Source organism: Siphateles boraxobius, unplaced genomic scaffold (genome assembly GCF_051911475.1).
Source record: "Siphateles boraxobius isolate OS27281-9 unplaced genomic scaffold, OSU_SipBor_1 179, whole genome shotgun sequence".
Lineage (NCBI taxonomy): Eukaryota > Metazoa > Chordata > Actinopteri > Cypriniformes > Leuciscidae > Siphateles > Siphateles boraxobius.
Genome location: NW_027508787.1, coordinates 213,440 through 232,523, shown reverse-complemented (window position 1 = coordinate 232,523; position 19,084 = coordinate 213,440). Strand labels below are relative to the sequence as shown.

The following is a 19,084-nucleotide window of genomic DNA, read 5'->3' as shown; positions in this document are numbered from 1 at the left end:
CAATATTACAGTCCATCACTAATTCTGTTATTATATATATATTCAGCTGAAAAAGCAGTCAAATTTTCTCTCAACAAGCGATTACACTGTAAACTAACAAACATTTGCTTATGCATTTCTATGTACCGGGGTTATTATCGTTAACTAAAACCTTAAAAAACATTGTTATTGATGGAAACACAATAAACATAAACTGAAACAAAACCGAAAATAGCTGTTTTGGGAGCCAAATATCGATGCATCCCTATTTTAGTGGCTAAATCAGTGAGTGAAGCAGACGTTTAACTCGCTCTTCTCCGATGGCTCATTTTGACTGTGTTCAGCGTCTATTTCGTGACTCAACGTGGATAAACTACAACACTTAAACACGTCAGCTGTGTGACACTAGCTCTGGATCGACAATATTAATTTCTTGATTTTAATTGGTAATGATATGTTTCTTAAATCTAAGATCTTTTCTGTTGATGCGTCGACAACTTCACTTGCCATCAAATAATCGCAATAAGCTTTGTTACTTTTAATATGAAGTCTTAACTTTAAAATTCTGTCGATTTTAATATGCAGCATTAAATGAAGTTTTGTAGCTGTTCAGTTCAAGCGACTCGTGAACCGAACATCTCTTCCTCTTCACTAATAGTTATAGCAGCAAATAAACATCAATGAACATCAGATACAGAACAACTTACTGAAACCTATCATATCTCAATCAGTGTTTGAACTGGGGAACACATCAATAAAACAGCTTGTATGCTGTACATTACATTTACCTTAAGAAAGCTGTTCAATCCCCATAAACTCATTAGTTAGCTAGAAAAAATAACTCTAGAGAAGAGCATTTTGCTTATTATATGCACTATTATATTTTCAGTTCACATTCACAGTTAGTGATGTTTTCATTGTTTAATGTATGTTTGAATAAATCTGTCATGAAAACAAGATATTACAGTTTATTGATGTTTAAATGTTTATATTTCACCAACCAACTGCAGTAGAAACAATTCTGTTATTAAAAAAGCTGATATAAAAACTGCCATATGTGCAATTTAAATGTTTTAATAACTCCGTTTGCATTATTTGAGTGTATATTTTGAAATAGGTTTGATTCATTTTTTTTTCTTCAGTAAAGTGCATCATGAATTTTCGGTTTCAGTGCTTCCCTAAAATAAATTACTTATAAAAAATAAAAAAACACGCTCTAAATAAACTACAAGTAAAAATAAAAATGTTATTAAAATCTACACACACACATAATAACACAAAAACAAAATGTGATTATTATAGATTATTGTAAAGCTCTACTGGGTGGCTGCCCTGCACGCTTAATAAACAAACTCCAGCTGGTCTAAACGGGTTCTTCCTGGATGTATGTAATATAGTATGACCATATTAGCCCGGTTCTGTCAAGACTGCATTTGCTCCCTATTAAACATTGTACGTAATCAGCAATATTTTAATATGTATACACCGCAATAAATGGTTTAGCTCCCCTTTACTTGAGCGAGCTCTTAACACATTATAGTCCTTTAATTGCTGGCGTTAGATCCTTTTCCTATTTAGCACCAAAACTCTGGAAAAGTCCTCCTCGCATTGTTCGATAAGTAGACACACTCTGTCAGTTTAAATTTAGACTAAAAACACATCTCTTTAACCTGGCATACACATAGAACATTATCAATTTCTATTATTCAAATCAGTTAAATGATTGTTAGGCTGTATAAACCGGGTCAGAAGAACCGGGAACACTTCCTATAACACCCGATGTTAGCCTGTCTGTCTCATCCTTATCCCGAGGTTACCGTAGTCAGCCAGATCCGATCCGGTCCGTATCCAGATCAGAGGTGGACCGCAATCTAGACACGACCACAACAGACACAAGAACCAGACCGGTCCTTCACACAGACCCTATGACCAGCTTCAGCTCCATACCAGCATGATGAATCCATCTTCAAGTAAAAGGAACTGGATAAATATCTGAATGCTAATGATTCTGATCTGAATTCTGAGTTGTGATGTAGCCTGAATCATAACGACACAGTGTTTTTTCGTTGGTTGGCCAGAGGAGAACTGGGTTTTTTCTCCATTCTGTCACCTGATGGGAGTTTGGGTTCCTTGGCTTGCTTAGTTGAGGACAATTAAATTGAAAATCAAGCTTTTAAATGTTGTTTATTAGGGGTGTAAATCGGACAGTTCATCACGATACGATATCGATTCTCTCAGCCAGCGATACGATATTTACCGATACCTCAAAAAATTCTGCGATACGATTCGATGCTATATCAAGCGACTTATCGATTTTTAGATATTATGTGCCAAGTGTACACAACCAGTTAGGTTTATTAATACACAAATGCATTCAAAAATATATAACATGAAAGTTTAAACTCTTTGAAAATTGCACACCCTCTCCCAATTGGGACATTTAGCCTACAAGTTGTTTGTTACAAGTTACAAGTAAAAAAAACAACTGATGAACAGATAACTCCGTTTTTGTTCATTTTCATATATCATGTTTTTTTTTTTTTTTTGTGCATTTGAATATCAATCAAACTGCAGCTGGGTTGTTTTGATTAAGTAAAAATAACAAAAAAAAATACAGGTAACTTATAAAATTAAAGTTCATTGAGAGTATTTATATATATATATATATATATGTATTTTTTTTGTGTGTGTGTGGCAAAAGCAGATAACTCCACAAGTAATTGCTATGATACATAATAAAACACTTAATCTTTGTAACGTTAATCTCCTCAGCTGATATAGACGCCTGTCAAACTTTGTTGTTGTGATTAACGTACACGCAATACAGAGAGCTTTTCCCTCACCACTAACGAGCTGTTTTAGCAAGATCCCGTGAAAAAGTTTCAGCTTTTATTTTCCTTTTACCCCTCAAAGGAGATATCACGGGTTCATGAAGTTCATTGAAATCCATCATCGATCACTTTTAATCAGCTTTGACGAAACTCCTCTCAGCTAGCGCGTCTTTTCAAAGTGACTAGCAGCCTTGTCACCTGACCTGAATACTGCGCACTGATTCGCTAAAACAGACTTTTCGGGTTGTGTTCACAAGCAACAAGGGTGCTTGTCGTTTCTGCTGTAAAACATGAACTCGCGATGCCTTGACAGTGGAAAATACCGGCTTTTGTGACAAAGGGTTCAGTCAATCTTGTCAGGCGTCTATTTCAGCTGAGAAAAGTTACGTGAGGATGTGGAGAGTGTCAAAATGAAGGTAACGTTACCGTATATCGATATTTTATGAGTGGCATCGATGCATCGTATCTAGGGATGGGGCCGATCCGATCCAGTATCGGTATCGGCTCCGATACAGCCATTTTTGCCGGATCGGGTATCGGTCAGACGAGGCCGATCTAAATCCGATATTGTGTGTTTACTATTGTGTTATTGTTAAGCCCCACAAACGTATTATAAAGCACCATTAAGTGTTCGTGCACTATATTATAAGTGTTCTGAAGCCATTCTATAGTATAATGTGAGATAGAAATGAATATTTAAGTCATTAAATTCAAGATCACGTAAACTGTTCCCTCCGCTGCGGCTGTCAATCATTCTTCATTCAGCATTCAACAGCGCGTCGCGTTCGGTTATGACAGTCAACTCGATGAAACTCTCCAAGATGATTCAATTACTATTATTATACTTGATCTGTAGATAAAGCTCTATGGTTTCGGATAAAATGATTATCTTGCTGGACTTGCTGTACCTTAATCATGTTACTTTTTAACGTGTGTCTGTTAGATCACAACACTGGAGAGCACTATAATTGTTCTTCAAGCACACAGTAACTGAAATTTAAAACTGTTAAAAGAAAAGGCTGAATAAACTATTGCATAGATAGATACTGTACAATACACTACGCATCAATATGTCTTTCCTTTGTGCGTTGAACTTTTCAATGCGGACTCGACGCGCTGCGCGCTGTGACTCCATGTTGCTTCAAGCGCATCATTCTGCGCTCGGGATGCGCATAAGCGCTTTGTGCCGCACTGTATTGGAGTCTTTCATAATCATATCATAATACTTTTGCGCAATGAAAGATTATTAAATGTCCCATCTATCATATGTTGCTGCCTCAATAAACAGCTGTGCTATACATTAAAAAAATGTCTTAATTTTATACTAGCTAGACCATATATAAAATAATTTATCTTTTTGATTTTTGTTATCTTGTTTTTTATGAATGTATTTTACAACAATACAAACAGCAATGTGTAACGTTTTACCAGATTTGGTGCTGGTGCCTACACTTATTGTCTCTTATTTGTTTCTAACCTTATACTTACCTCAAGTTGCCTTTTGGGACATACATGCATACATATCATACTTGCCTGTAGAGAGAAGTTTATTGCAGCATCATATAAAATCAACAATAATAATAATAATAATATTAAAGCAAACACAGCTCTGGTATCGGAATAGTATCGGTATCGGCCGATATCCAAATTCAGGTATCGGGATCGGAAGTGAAAAAATGCGGATCGGTGCATCCCTAATCGTATCGTTAGATGTTTGATCGATGCGTCCATATCGATGTATTGTTACACCCCTATTGTTTATGTGTCTATGTGGTGTTTTTAATATGCTTTAAGACAAATCATGTGTAAATTCATAAGTCGACAGCATTGCTGAGTATTTTCTCCTTAAAACTGCAGTGAACCAAAGACAGTCTCAAACACGGTTAGAAATCGCTGGTGTTTCTGACGTCACAAACTACCTTGTAACCAATCAGATCAACGTGTGATCGTCAACCAGTGGAGTGAGTGAGTGAGTGGAGGCGGGGCTCATTTGCATATTCATAGAACCACGCATACTAAATGAGGCAAGGGTGTCGAGTTACACTCAAGATATTTTAAGGCATGAAGATTATTTTTCCAAGGAAAAAACATTTAAATATGTAATTTTGGTGATCAAAGATGAGTTTTAAGGGATACAATTATGGACTACAGGGGGATTTTAATATTCAACAGTATTATTGATCTGACTACTAACGCTTCTGTATAAGAACTGAACTGAGATGGATGATGACATCCCTGTTTTCTGCAGAACTGCTTTATAGATGAAATGAATCAATTTAATACTTGATGCTCTTTACAATAGAACTGAATAAACACTGACTTCAGCCGAAACACATCATGTTCCTGTTATCTCTGTAAAGCTGCTTTGAAACAATCTGTATTGTATAAAGCAATATTTAAATAAAGCTGACTTGTCTTGTCTTAGTTAACATTAACAAAGATTAAAAAATGCTGTAAAAATATATGCCCCATAATTCATTAATGAAAATACAATTGTTCATGTTATTTCACAGTGCATCGACTAATGTTAATAGATATGACTTTTGTTTGTAATGATGTATTAGTACAAGAATGTGTGTTAATTTTGGTATTTGGATTAAAGACTGATCCACTTACCCAGAACCCCAGGGGCGAGTAGATGCGGCAGGAAATGAGGTGTCTGGGTGTTGTTCTTGTCTTGCTCGTCCAGCGGATCACACACTTCTGGGCCGCAGGACACCGAGGTAGAAACTAGAGTAGAGCTGGACAGAGTCTCCTAAAGCCACACACAATCATATATGTATTGCACAAGATGCATGTACTATATTCCATATGGAAATATCATGAGGAAATTTACAACAACCCTATAGTACAAGGATTCTCAAACATTGAAAGCTGAATGTTCCTGATATTTGACCCCTGCAATTTAGCATTGGCATTCTGAGTTAGAAAACGTCACCAAAATAGTTTTTTCGTGTGTGACATTGACCAAAAAATTATATCACATAGGTTTGTATATAGTTAATTGAATCTGTAATATATTTTTCTGTCACAGTTGAAACTTAAAAAAAAAATTTGATGAAAAAAAACTTTTTTAAAAAATGATATCGCAACATTTTCTGTGATTTTATCATAATTAGACTATTTTTTGCTAAGGGTGTTTAATGTGTTGGTACGTTTAGGCCTGCTGTGGACAGAGACTCCTAAAGTTTTTAATATTCTTCATATTTCATAAAAATTCTTGTGTATTTAATTAACTTGTATAAAAACATTATCACATTTAATCATGCTGATATTTAGAGAAAAAAACGGCACTTCGTGTGATATTGATTAACTATATTAAATTATATAAATTTAAAAGACATACAAAGGTATTTTTGCCCCCTTATCTTAAATATTGAGGTCATAATAATGCATTTTAATAGACTAAATCACACACTCTAAATGCACAAGCGCACTAGTCTAACCTACTAGAATACATCAGATAAAATGAAGGCTATTTTTATTAAAGGGTTGTTAGTTGTAATTAATGCCAATCATTCAGATACAAGGAGTTTTTCAAATTACAATTAAAATAATGCATCATTATTTGTTTTGCATTACAGTAAATGTAATGTAATGGGCTGCTGACAATGTGGAGGTTTGGAGTTAAAATGTGCATAAGTGTGCATAAAATAACATCAATGCAAAGAATATAATTTTTTTTTTTTAAATTTCCCTGTAAATTTTGAGGTCAAAAATTACCCATTTAAAGTTTTCACTTTTGTGTTAAAGTCCCCCTGTGGTCAAAATACAGCTTTTAATGTTGTTTATATGTCTATCTGGTGTTTTTAATATACTTTAAGACAAATCATGTGTAAATTCATAAGTCGAAAGCATTGCTGAGTATTTTCTCCTTAAAACTGCAGTGAACCAAAGACAGTCTCAAACACACGGTTTAAAATCGCTGGTGTTTCTGATGTCACAAACTACCTTGTAACCAATCAGATCAACGTGTGATCGTCAACGAGTGGATCTCTGAGCTGAGTGAGTGAGTGGAGGCGGGGCTCATTTGCATATTCATAGAACCACGCATACTAAATGAGGCAAAGGTGTCGAGTCTCAAGCTATTTACATTCAAGCTATTTTAACGCATAAACATTTTTTTTCAAGGAAAAAACTTTTAAATATGTCATTTTGATGAGTTTTACGGGATGAATTTATTGACTACAGGGGGATTTTAAAATCTCACAAATCACATGCAGTTCCACTGTCTACCACTAGGGTTGGGAAACCCTGTCATAGTAGACAACACAGCATTCAGACTGTATGTGCACATGCAATTTGTGTTGGCCTGTGTGTATACCTGAGAATGAGGCGGGGGGGATGGTGTGTGGTTGGGAAGGGGTTCAGTCTGGGCGAGAGCCGCCGCCAGAAGAGCGGGATTGAGGGACAAGAAGGCGGGAGGAGTGAGAGGTGCGGAAAGAAGAAGCGACTGGCCGTCTGTTTGAAGAGTTTGAAGAGCCTCCAGGAGCCCCGGCCCCATCAAAACAGAGTCCAGAAGAGTAGGCGTTTTCTCCAGAGATACTCCATCCGGAAAGACCTGTTGTTGAGGCGTAGGAAGCTCGAGGTTGAGTGCGGGCAAGGGCAACATGGCGGCTGGATTCTGCCCGAGAAGCAAAGAAGCCATGAGGAGGGCTTGAAGCCCTGGGGGTTTTTCACCACCTTCAATCCCGGCAACAGAGGGAAGAGCTGGAGCCGAACCAGGTGGGTTTAAAAGGCTCACGAGGTTGAGAGGAAGATCGCCCTGGTTTATGACGTTGAGATGAGCGCCCTGGTTTAGGACGCCACTGGTTTGCTGGGGATGCTGGGATTGAGTGCCGCCCGTCCAAAGTCCTAAAGGTAGGGATCCGAGGAAGGGTGGAAGAAGAGAAGGTAGACCGGCATTGGAGGAGAGAAGCTGGAGGAGCTGTTCTTGGGTCATGAAGGGAAAAGCCTCTGCTAGCGGTAGGGAAACACCGGGATTGGAAAGCTCGGAAGATGAGGAGCCGGATAGAGAGAGGCCGTGGTCGGGAACACAACCACCCAGCAATCTCGCGTCCGAGTCCGGGTGATCCATCGTCTCTACAGGACCTGCAAAGAAAACACAAGTGTAAGACAGACAACCCAAAACCAAAAGCTCTTCGAAAACATTTCACGATTACGTAATCGTTCAAAGCCGCGATTACAAAAGAATATCCACTCTGCGTGTGTGTGTTTAGAGCATAATTATGTTATGAGAGACGAATCACGACTACCAGGCAGTGACGTAAGTGTACGCTGAAATAAAAAGACTTTCACCTCAGAAAAACTGACTTACTGTCCTGTCAGCCGTTATACTGTGCTCGTAGCGCACACTCTTCAATTGGAAGCGCAAATGCGGCGGCGCGCGCTGTGTATCGCTTCACTGTATAAAGTGCAAAAGAAACTACGAGCAACGTCGTTACAATGTAAATTAGTAAGTCACGAAATAAAAGTAAAATACCGATAAATCACGTGTTAGCTGAGAAGGATTTCCATGCAGGTGTGATTTTCATTCTATTCACCAGGAGCTGTTTCATTAACAGTTCTTGTTAGTATTGTTTATTCACCATGTAAGTGTCGTTTCCATAACCCCAAAATGCCACTTTATATCCACTTTGTGTTATTTTTTTATATGTTTAAATGACTGTGGTGCCTCATATCAACATTGTATTAACAAAAACTAGTTTGGGACTGCTATTTAATTGCTTTAGCATAGTCCTAATGTTTATCTATTAGTAGTCTTTACTATTAGTCATTCTTACAATTGATGTGTATGTTAAGTAAAGGGGGACAGTACTTGTGTGTGTTAACAATTTTTGTGTAAACATGTATTGTAATACGCCTATATATATTCAATGTAAATAAGTAAAAAAAATAATCGCAATTATAATTTCAAGGGAATAATCGGCAATTATGATTTTTGTGATAATCGTGCAGCTCTACTTTAAGACAAATCATGTGTAAATTCATAAGTCGACAGCATTGCTGAGTATCTTCTTAAAACTGCAGTGAACCAAAGACAGTCTCAAAAACACGGTTTGAAATCGCTGGTGTTTCTGCTTTATCTATATTTATATTCCTATATATATATATATATATATATATATATATCATCTTCTGCTCTGTGCACGTTGCTTCTCTCTTCCTCGCTAAAAACGTAAAGCACCGCATTAAGAGCTGTAGACGACACGGTTATTTTAATACCAACAGTAGCAGAAGTAGCAGCAAAATATATACTTTTGCTAAAACGCTGCAGAAAACGAGAATGAAGCTAATACAATTATTTTTATCTGTCATACCGATGACTCCGACTGTATAAATAAACCATGTTTGAGACATGTTAAAGGTGCAGTGTGTGACTTTTAGCGATATCTAGCGGTTCGGTTGCGAGTTTACACTAAAGGCTCAGCCCACCGCTCACCCCTCCCTTTCGAAGAAGCTACGGTGGCTAAAACGGTACAAACATCGTCGTCTGAGACGGCAGAGAATAGCCAGAGTAAACCAAGTTTCTGTACCACAGTCCATTATAAACCACATGATGGATAAAGTTTACAAAGCCATAGTCAGGTGAGGATCAAGGGTCTTAATACGTAATATAATAATAGTAATTAGTTGATTGTCTCACGAACGTAACCAGCACATTTCTCCCCACATAGCAAACCCATAATACAGCGAGGGAGAAGAACCACATGAAACTATGCAACTATATATTTTTTCTAACAGGGTAGTAAAAGTTTATCTGGCTAATATGAGCTGTTACTGTGGCTGAGCTGGTTAAAGCGTTAAGCCTTGTTTAAACTCTACGCGTCCGCATGAGCCCAAAGGTGCGTGCGGCAAAAATGACGTGATTGTAACAGCGCGCGCGCCTCCGCATCCCCTACACACCATTTACTACACACAATAGGCTTTTTTTCTCTGATTTTGGGAACTCGATCGACTTAAAATGCTTCCAAGATCGAGGGGTTGGTGATTCCTGTTACTGTTTTACGGTCAATGACAAGAGTACTAATCAGCTGTCTCACGAACGTAACCCGCACATTTATCCACACATAGCAAAGCCATAACACAGCGAGAAGAATGAAGTTACATGAAACAATCCAACTACATATTTACACCACTGACAAAGGAAAAGTCATTACTCACGGTGTTTATGGCTAGCTTCTAGCTTTCTGTGGCTTCTCTTTCAAGGTAGTGACGAAACGCGCTCTGTAACGCTGTTTGTTCGCTGTCGGCTACGGTAGAAACATGAAGTCACAATTTGTCGACCTTCATAGAAGGGGATTCCCGCGCATATGTAGATATAAATGCCTCATTCTAAGGTATTAAAACATTACGGTTTATTAAGTAAGTTCTTTATACACCACTGAACACATAGTTATGGATGTCATATTGCATTTCTGTTAATAGATACTCAAAATTTTTACACATTGCACCTTTAATATGTGGCATCTTTAGACATTTTTATCATACATTTAGCATTATTAATCAGCATTTGAAGAGCATTTAATAATAAACTGTTAGAATTTGGAAAATTATGTAGAGATGGCAAGGACAAAAAAAACTTTGTTTTGTCCTCATGAGAGTTATGTTATTAGAATATGTACATTGTTTGTTTTTAGTTTATTGCTTTGAGTAAAATAAATAAAAATAGCTTGTTAATAGTTACTTTTTTTGGAAACATTTTTGGTAAAATATCTTTAACCTAATTGTTGTGGCTCTCAGGGCCCAACATTCTCATCTTCGATGACTATTTTGAGTGTTTTTTCTTTTACAAAGTACTACAACTGTCTTGATGGAAATGTATAACTGTTCCAAAGTAGTATTGTCTGGACCTCGGCTGGGAAAGGAAATAAAGAGACAGGAAATCTTGGAACTTTAATTGAATACCCCTGTTGTAGCCAATCAGATCAACGTGTGATCATCAACGAGTGAATCTCTGAGCTGTGAGTGAATGGAGGAAGGGCTCATTTGCATATTCATAGAATCGCATTTACTAAATGAGTCAAGGGTGTCGAGTTACATTCAAGCCATGAAGAATTTTTTTTTCAAGAAAAAAAACATTTAAATACCGGTGTGTCATTCTGGTGATCAAAGATTTTTTTTAAGAGTTTTAAGGGATAAAATGATTGATTACAGGTATTTGTCTATATTTGTATAACATAACTTCTTAACTACTTTCTTAAGAAGATTTTTGTAAATCAAGTCCCTGGTTCAAAATTGCCCCAAGAAACACAAGAAAAGAAGTCTTACCTTTATTTTCCACACCTTGGTTGTGATTTGACTGGCTAATTTGGTAGGTGTTGTGGTCAGGGCAAGTCTCTGTCGTTTTGGGCTCGTAACTTTTCTCCGGGAAGCAGGAGGTCGAGGACATCTGGTTCATCATGCTCAGAATCGAGCTGTTGAGGTCCGGCGTCGTGCCCGTGTGGGGCTGGCTCAAGTTCAGGAAGGTGTTGCCGGAGGTGGTTTTGAGGTTCATGGTTGTTTCGTCACCCATTAAAGTAAAGGGTTGGGATTGGGGCAGCTGGGAAGGAGTTTCGGGAATGGGCACTGTGCTTTGGGGTTGAGGTTGCGGGTTGGGTACTCGTAATGTGGACTGTCCTTCGCAATGGGGTGTCTGTGGAGTGATGGGTCTGGGTGAAGAGGGCAATGTGTTTGTGTGCCGGTGTCCAGGAATGGCAATTGCCCCACTGGATTGCTGGGTTGCGCTTTGCATGCTAAGAAGCTGAAGTAGAGCAGAAAGCGGCTGGGATGGAGAGGAAAGAGGGATTGAATTACAAAGTCCGGGTTTCCTTCCTTCCTCCGAATCCTGCAACCTAAGAGAACTGTTCGAGAAGGAGGCATTCGGAGGAGCGACGGATACCCGGTGGTTGTCTAAGTGAGATACGGGAGGAGAATTTGGGGAAAGGCATGGGGAGATGAGCATCGGAGGCCCGGATAGATCCGGACTCCGACCCAAGTGTGAGTCTTTCCGCATGCTTAAAACGGTGGGCGAATGCCTTTGCCGTTTGCGCCGTAGGTTTTTCTCAGCGGGCGAAGCCGGGGAAAGGGAAGGGGAATGTGGGAGCAACAAAGCGGTGAGGGATTGCGTTCTGGCGGATGTAGGGTGGACGCTACTGTTTAAAGTGCTAATCAATACCTTTGAGTGTTGCTCCTTGTCCAGGCTAGTAAGAGGAAGTGTGGCGAGCGCATCGGATGCGTTGGGCTGGCTAGGGGTTTTCTGGTTGGCCAACTGCGCTTTAGCGGCGGCAGAAAGAAGGCTGCTAGCTGGGAAGGAGTTATTGATGTGACTCTTTTGCTGGATCTTCTGTTGGTTGAGAATTTGTCCAAAAGGAACGCCAAGCAACTCTTGTCCTTGAGTAGAACTCAATCCGTTCCTCTTGTCGGCTACATTGGGATGCACCAACGACAGATGGTTGCTTTGGTTAGCATTGGAGGTGCTACAGTCTTTGTAGTGCTGAAGAATTCCCTCCAAGCGACTGCATGGACTGGAAGGCGCAAGAGGGAGCTTGGGAGAGGAGCATGGCATGGTGGCTTTCAACGGTTTGAAGACACACCCTGGGGTCCCGTGATCCGAGAGCGAAGACGTCGAGGAGTGGCGAGAGCGTTGGTGGGGTGAAAAGGCGTCTAGGGTACGTGAGGGTGATAGAGGAGATGGCGACTTAACACTCACTCCCTGTGAATGTGCTCGACCACTGAGATCTATGGATGAAGAGGGCGATAAGGAAAAGGAGTTTGAAGGGTCTGGAGGATGAGCATGCGTGTGCGCACTGGGTTTTACATTGCTTGGAGAAGCAGGGCTATGCACTGTCCTTTGAGGGATATTTTGGGAGATCGATGGATGAGGGCTCCACTGCTGTTTCGCATATGCCAATGGCGTTTGGGGCTTCTTTAAAGGGGAGCCCTGTTCTGGAGGTCGTGAGATAGGGGAACCGTTTTGCTGCAGAACAGAGCGAGAAGAGGACAGAGGAAAGCCAATGTTGGATTTGGGCTGGTTGTGTCTTGGAGGAGGATAAGTGCAATGGGCGCCGTCTCCATGAGCCACAATCGATCCTCTCAGCTCTCTGCTGTCCACTGAACATACAACACCTCCTTAAACAAACAAGCATACTGTTAGAGCCATAGCTACATTAACAATATTGTAATATTTTTCCTTATATTTTAAGAGTGATTTTTTTTTTGATAAATGCACATTTTGTGTTGTTGTTTGTATTGTATCGCGAGATTTGACTAGTTTATACGTGCTACGAACGTGTAATAATTTGAAGAACAAGCAAGGAGGAAGGGTTGGTGCTAGACAGTCTTTTGACCGTGAAAAGGATCAAATTCATGTTTTTGGAATGAGAATAAGTGTATATTTTGTGTTTGATTTCTCTTAAAACAAAAAAGTACATTTTTACAAGATAAGTTATGGATTCACATGTTAAATCTTTTTTAACAGATCGCCATTATACATACAACTCAACTCACCTTACTGAAGAAAGCTGAACTTAAAGGAGAGATGCAGTGTCTATAAAAGCTATTTATGTGAGGTGTTGTAAGACAACGTGAGGTGTGTTGTAAAACAAGCCATTGTTTTACATGCTAATCACAGTGGATCTTCAGTTTTAGTGACACTGAACAATGTGAAAACTGCTCAAAATATATTCCCCTTTAAGTTAATAATCACAAAATAAACATTGAACAAGTATTCAAGTCCATTTTAGAACAGTGCTGTCATCAATATACTTATGAGCAGTGTCTGGCTTAAAACAAAACTTAGGTCTATTCAGACCATAGAATCTTCTTACAGTTGACTTTAATGTCTCAGACATGCCTTATAGCAAACTGCTATATCATATTATAACTTTAAGTCCACTGTGATTCAATGCTGCCAAACATGAAAAACTCCAAGGGGGTGAATACTTAGTTAAATCATATTCTGATATGGCTAATAAAATTGAGCTATTGTTTTATATATATATATATATATATATATATATATATATATATATATATATAATGTAGTAAACTGAATACTGTAGATAAACTCCTGACTAACTGCATGCTTTAGCCAAATGTAATAATTTGAATGGGTAATATTTAGATACAAGATGTAGAGAATAACCTTTACTCCATGAGAACAGTAATGGAAATATACTGCAATTTACCTTAAGACAAACCGTTAAAGGAATATTCTGGGTTCAATAAAGTTAATCAATCAGACATTCAGTTCAACTCGCCCCTCAATTTGTAAAAACAAACCAAAATATGAGTTTACAGTAACGTACTTTCAACATGTCATGACAGCATGTCACAGAACCTGTAAAATTCCTTCTAAAAAGTAACTTTGTTGGAATAATGTGTGTATTAAGATGCAATACCTGTGGCTTGAGCCGGCGGTTGGGGCTGGGAGGGTTGCCTGCTTTGGCATAATGCTGCCATGGCATCAACTTTCCTGCGATGGTTACAGAGTTTGGTCATGTCTTCCTCTACTTTACTCGGATGATGACCAGGAGCTTGGACCATCGCAGCAGGGTCAAAATTAAAGACCTGTGTTGATTTAAAATGACATTTATTTAATTACCTTTAATATTTAAATGCATGAAAAAAAAAAGTTGCAGCCTCTGTTCAGAATTGCATGCCCACTCTTATTATTTCTGAAGTATGACGTATTTCTACTGTACAAGCAAACTTTCTGTATGCATGGAATAACTGGATGTTGAGGATTTTAAAAGTTTCCTTAAAATAATCAGGTTAATTTATAAAATGATAATGAGCGGACACTAAAAACATGCAACACAACAACATAGTTGATTGTTTTATAAATCAGTTTCACGTACTATTAAACACAGTATGCAGTAAGGAGTACGCTAGCATTGCATTACGAACATAACTGCATCATTAAAACCTAATTTGCAATCAAGTTTGCACTGGAAACATCATAAATGAGGAGGCTTCAGCACTGAAAATTGATCTCACCTTATTTGGGACAAGCGGGCACTCGAGACCACACTTACATGTGCCGTCTGTCCGCAGATACACCCTCACCTCATCCACAGATCGAAGGACTGTACCACTCGGGCTAGAGAACAAAAAGATTGATATGGCATTGTTTGACAGCTACTTTTACACTTCATTTGATATCTGACAAGTAACAATGACAAATGCATTATGTAAGGAATTATTGACATCAGATCAGGCCGTGGCATTTTTAGAAAATAATGCACATACCCGAGGTGGTAACGTGGCCACAACGCTTTATTATTTTCTAATAATTCAAAAGGACCAGAGTCAATTTTTACGCTTTTACTACAGTTACCATACCTCAACACATTGCTCAGAATCACATGTTGTATTTCAAGACATTTGTCAGGTTTTTTGTCAGGTTTTAGTGTACAGTTCTGACATATGGTTGACAGTAGAGTGAAAAGTGACAGTTGAAACTAAAACTCAACGCGCCAAGTCAAAAATTGAAATGTAAACGATCGAGATGATGTCACAGCCTAAAATCATGAAATTGTAATGTTTTTTTTCTTTTTCTGGCATTAAGGCGGGTGACTGTGAAGCGGCTAACGCTCCGGCTATGACGGGATTTGACTACTAGTGGAGCAGCAGGCTAAAGAGAAAACTAGTAACTACCACGAAAAAAAAGTGTGCAAAGTTTCAGAGAAAGGAGGACGTAAATATGGAAAGTAAATAGGAATACATACGCTTAAGTATAGCATTGGTACTTTTGAAGACTGTACGTCCCAAAGAATAAACAAATGTCGAGTATTGACGGCTAGCTGGCCCATTCCCAAACATCCCATTTATTGTAAGCTTACAGGACATGCGATAACACTCCGATATTAACCAACGAAGGGTTCTTCGTTACATTAAAACGGAAGCGTTTGAGTTTGACGCGTCGCGTACAGCGTAGACGCACTGTTAGCTTTCGTTAGCTCGCGGGTTACCTCAACACATTGCTCAGAATCAAATGTTGTATTTCAAGACATTTCTCAGGTTTTTATCCATAAAAAAAGCTCCTGTGTGTAGGACTAATTTCTTACACATCTCATCACACACATTCATTGCTTATTCCAAAGCGTAATTGTGTGTGCGTTTGAGTACATAATAAAACTTAATTTCTTGGTAAAAACATGGAAATAATTTGATGTTTTTATCCTATTGTTTACTATATTTATTTGATTGGTCAGTGTTGTACTGGGTTTTGGTTCTTTTGCTCTTGTCGGCTGTAAGGAAATTTGAAATAACTGGAATCATTTGGCGAAGTGATATGGAAACTAATGCGGTCGAAACCTGCCAGGAACTACTTTATCCGTGCATTTCTCTGAAAATAATTGCACATGTCCATCAACCAATCAGATTCAAGCATTCAACAGCCCTGTAGTATAAACTGTAATCTTGCATTTCAGGACTTCAGGTGACTCCAAACTTTGAATCAATATGCAAAATACACATTTTTCCACATTATTTTAATCATTATGAACACAACATGTAAGTAACCATTGCTTTAATTAGCTTAATCTGCTTAAATTACAGATCATGCAGTCAGCTAACATCATGCATTAATGTCTTAGAACTGTATATTCCTAGAGGTATTTTTACCTCTAGAACGTGACTGATACACACCACTTGCTTAACCACTTACAAACCATACTTATCTTCACATAAACTCTACCACAGACCAGTTTGGAGAACCTCTTCCACACTAACTAAACCTTAATGTCAAACACACTCCGCACCAGAAACCCTAGCGTGTAAGCTGAACACACTTGCATGTGTTTGCTCGGTTGATTCACACACATCTGTGCGTAATCATCGTTGTCAGGCAACTTGGTGAAAAATGTTCCCAATGTCCTTTTAATAGCAACACTGTTCATATTTGAGAAGAACAGCAAACATGTCCCAGTAAACAATGCTAAATAACGTGTAGACGTACCTGATGTAAGACACAAGCCCATCTCCCACTTTCCTCTGCCAGCCGACCGGGATCTGAGCGATGAGCGCCGCACCTCCATCTTTTTCTCCTGCTGCACTCTCACTGCCCCCCGTCATTTTCTGCTCACACACATCCAGCTCCTGAAGACAGAAACCAGTTTCAATTCAGATCCAAACTAGATTGGATGAAGATCGATTCATATGGCATTCTTCTATGGATTTAATCGGACTATTATGGATTTAGTAGCCATTCATAAAGTGTAGGTATAGGTGTAATCCTGTAGTGACAACTACATTTATAATACATCAGTGACAGAAACCAGCTTCTAATCAGATTCAAACTAGATTTGATGAAGATCGATTCACAGTGAAGACTCATTTAAGTTGGAATTGTGTTCACACTGAATCTAAATATGGTTGTCACTCCTCTTCTGAGCATTAAATTACGGTAATCATCATGAGTTTTTGTATTCAGCACGCACAATCATGCAACAAAAATGTAATAAATGCAGTTGTAGTGCAGATCAACATTGCAGTGTGTACGATATCTTGCAACTTAGCACTTTTGCTTTGTACCTTTTCATTTTTATACAGCCTTGGTCAGCACCATTCGTGAAATACACCCTTTGGAGGACATATACGCAGCATTAACGAAGCACAACGCAACAGAACAACAAATCCGTCTGGACACAATCCTCTGAGGTCCTCTTAAATGGACTGGGATGCTCTTATGGAACCCTCCACAAGCTGACAACCTGAAAACAAATGAAAATTAACACTTTACAATAAGGTTCATTAGTTAACTACCCTAGTTAACATGACCAATACTTCTTCAGCATGTATTATTCTTAGTTAATACTCATGTCAACATTTACTAATACTTTATTTAAATTAAAGGTTGTATTTGTTAACATTAGTTAATGCACTGTGAACTAAAATGAACAGCTGTATTTTTATTAACTAATATTAACAAAGATGAATATACTGTAACAAATGTATTGCTCATTGTTAGTTCATGTTAGTAAATAAATTAACTAATGTTAACTAAAAAACCTTAATGTAAAGTGTTACCAGAAAAAAATTGCTTATATTCTTCACTCAAACAACATCATTGTTTGAGTCAAGAATATAAACCATTTTTAACGGTTTTCAATAACCACTGGAAAATTATTCACATTTATAGGTGATATTTAAACATTTAGATTACACTAATATACAACAAAGTAATGTTTGATCACCATATTCATGTACCACGGTTTTCTGGCACTGAATACCATGGAGGTATTAGGGTACAAGTCCAAAAACACAGTACTTTTTCGTAAGTGTACAGTTCTGACATATGGTTGACAGTAGAGTGAAAGGTGACAGTTAAAACTAAAACTCAACGCGCCAAGTCAAAAATTCAAATGTAACCGATCGAGATGATGTCACAGCCTAAAATAATGAAATTTTAACGGTTTTTTTTTATTCTGGCATTAAGGCGGGTGACTGTGAAGCGGCTAACGCTCCGGCTATGACGGGATTTGACTACTAGTGGAGCAGCGAGCTAAAGAGAAAACTAGTAACTACCACGAATAAAAAGTGCGCAAAGTTTCGGAGAAAGGAGGACGTAAATATGTAAAGTAAATAGGAATACATACGCTTAAGTATAGCACTGTTACTTTTGAAGACTGTACGTCCCGAAGAATAAACAAATGTCGCGTATTGACGGCTAGCTGGCCCATTCCCAAACATCCCATTTATTGTAAGCTTACAGGACATGCGATAACACTCCGATATTAACCAACGAAGGGTTCTTCGTTACATTAAAACGGAAGCGTTCGAGTTTGACGCGTCGCGTACAGTGTAGACGCGCTGTTAGCTTTCGTTAGCTCGCGGGCTACGTACCTCTCTGTTTACGAAGTTTCCTGCTTCTTCGGCGCGCTGCACAACACAGGCGAAAGACAGAACAAGCGTCTCGATGGACTCGAGTTGCAAATGTCGCCGTTGCTTGAGCTGTTATGAACGCCGTGTGATTTTTAGGCACTTCCCCGCGTCTTCATCCATCCGAGCCGTCCTGCTTAAAAACAAAGAGCAATAACGCTTGGTTTTATTGCGCCCCTTGCATTGTCGTCCAATTTCGCGTGAATCCTGCTCGGCCGCGGAGCGTGCGATCGCTTCATTCAAAGGTTCAGAGCTCTCCTACGCGTCTTTACTGAGTGCATATGCGAGCGATGGGTTGATTGTGGCTTAGTGGTGGTGCTTTTAGTTTATCTTCGTTTCCAAGTTCCTATTTTTCCTTAGGATCCCGTGCCAAAAAAAAATCATGGAGTTTTCTTCCACGCATGCGCAGT

General features: G+C 38.7%; 1 protein-coding gene across 2 annotated transcripts in view; it reads right to left on the bottom strand.

Annotated features, from left to right (window-relative positions):
* The window catches only part of LOC143740640 (uncharacterized), a 32,751-nt gene extending 13,667 nt beyond the window's left edge, over window positions 1–19,084 (bottom strand). The window contains exons 1-8 of one of the 2 annotated variants that reach the window (XM_077232639.1): window positions 18,639–19,084; window positions 17,328–17,506; window positions 16,753–16,892; window positions 14,790–14,892; window positions 14,192–14,360; window positions 11,082–12,920; window positions 7,135–7,901; window positions 5,427–5,565 (exon numbers count right to left, since the gene is read on the bottom strand). In XM_077232639.1, the coding sequence (XP_077088754.1) occupies window positions 5,427–5,565; window positions 7,135–7,901; window positions 11,082–12,920; window positions 14,192–14,360; window positions 14,790–14,892; window positions 16,753–16,868 (3,133 nt within the window). In that variant the 5' untranslated portion in view covers window positions 16,869–16,892; window positions 17,328–17,506; window positions 18,639–19,084. Of the gene's footprint in view, window positions 1–5,426; window positions 5,566–7,134; window positions 7,902–11,081; window positions 12,921–14,191; window positions 14,361–14,789; window positions 14,893–16,752; window positions 16,893–17,327; window positions 17,507–18,391; window positions 18,618–18,638 lie in introns of those variants that run through there. The other variant, XM_077232640.1, reaches the window with a different exon arrangement.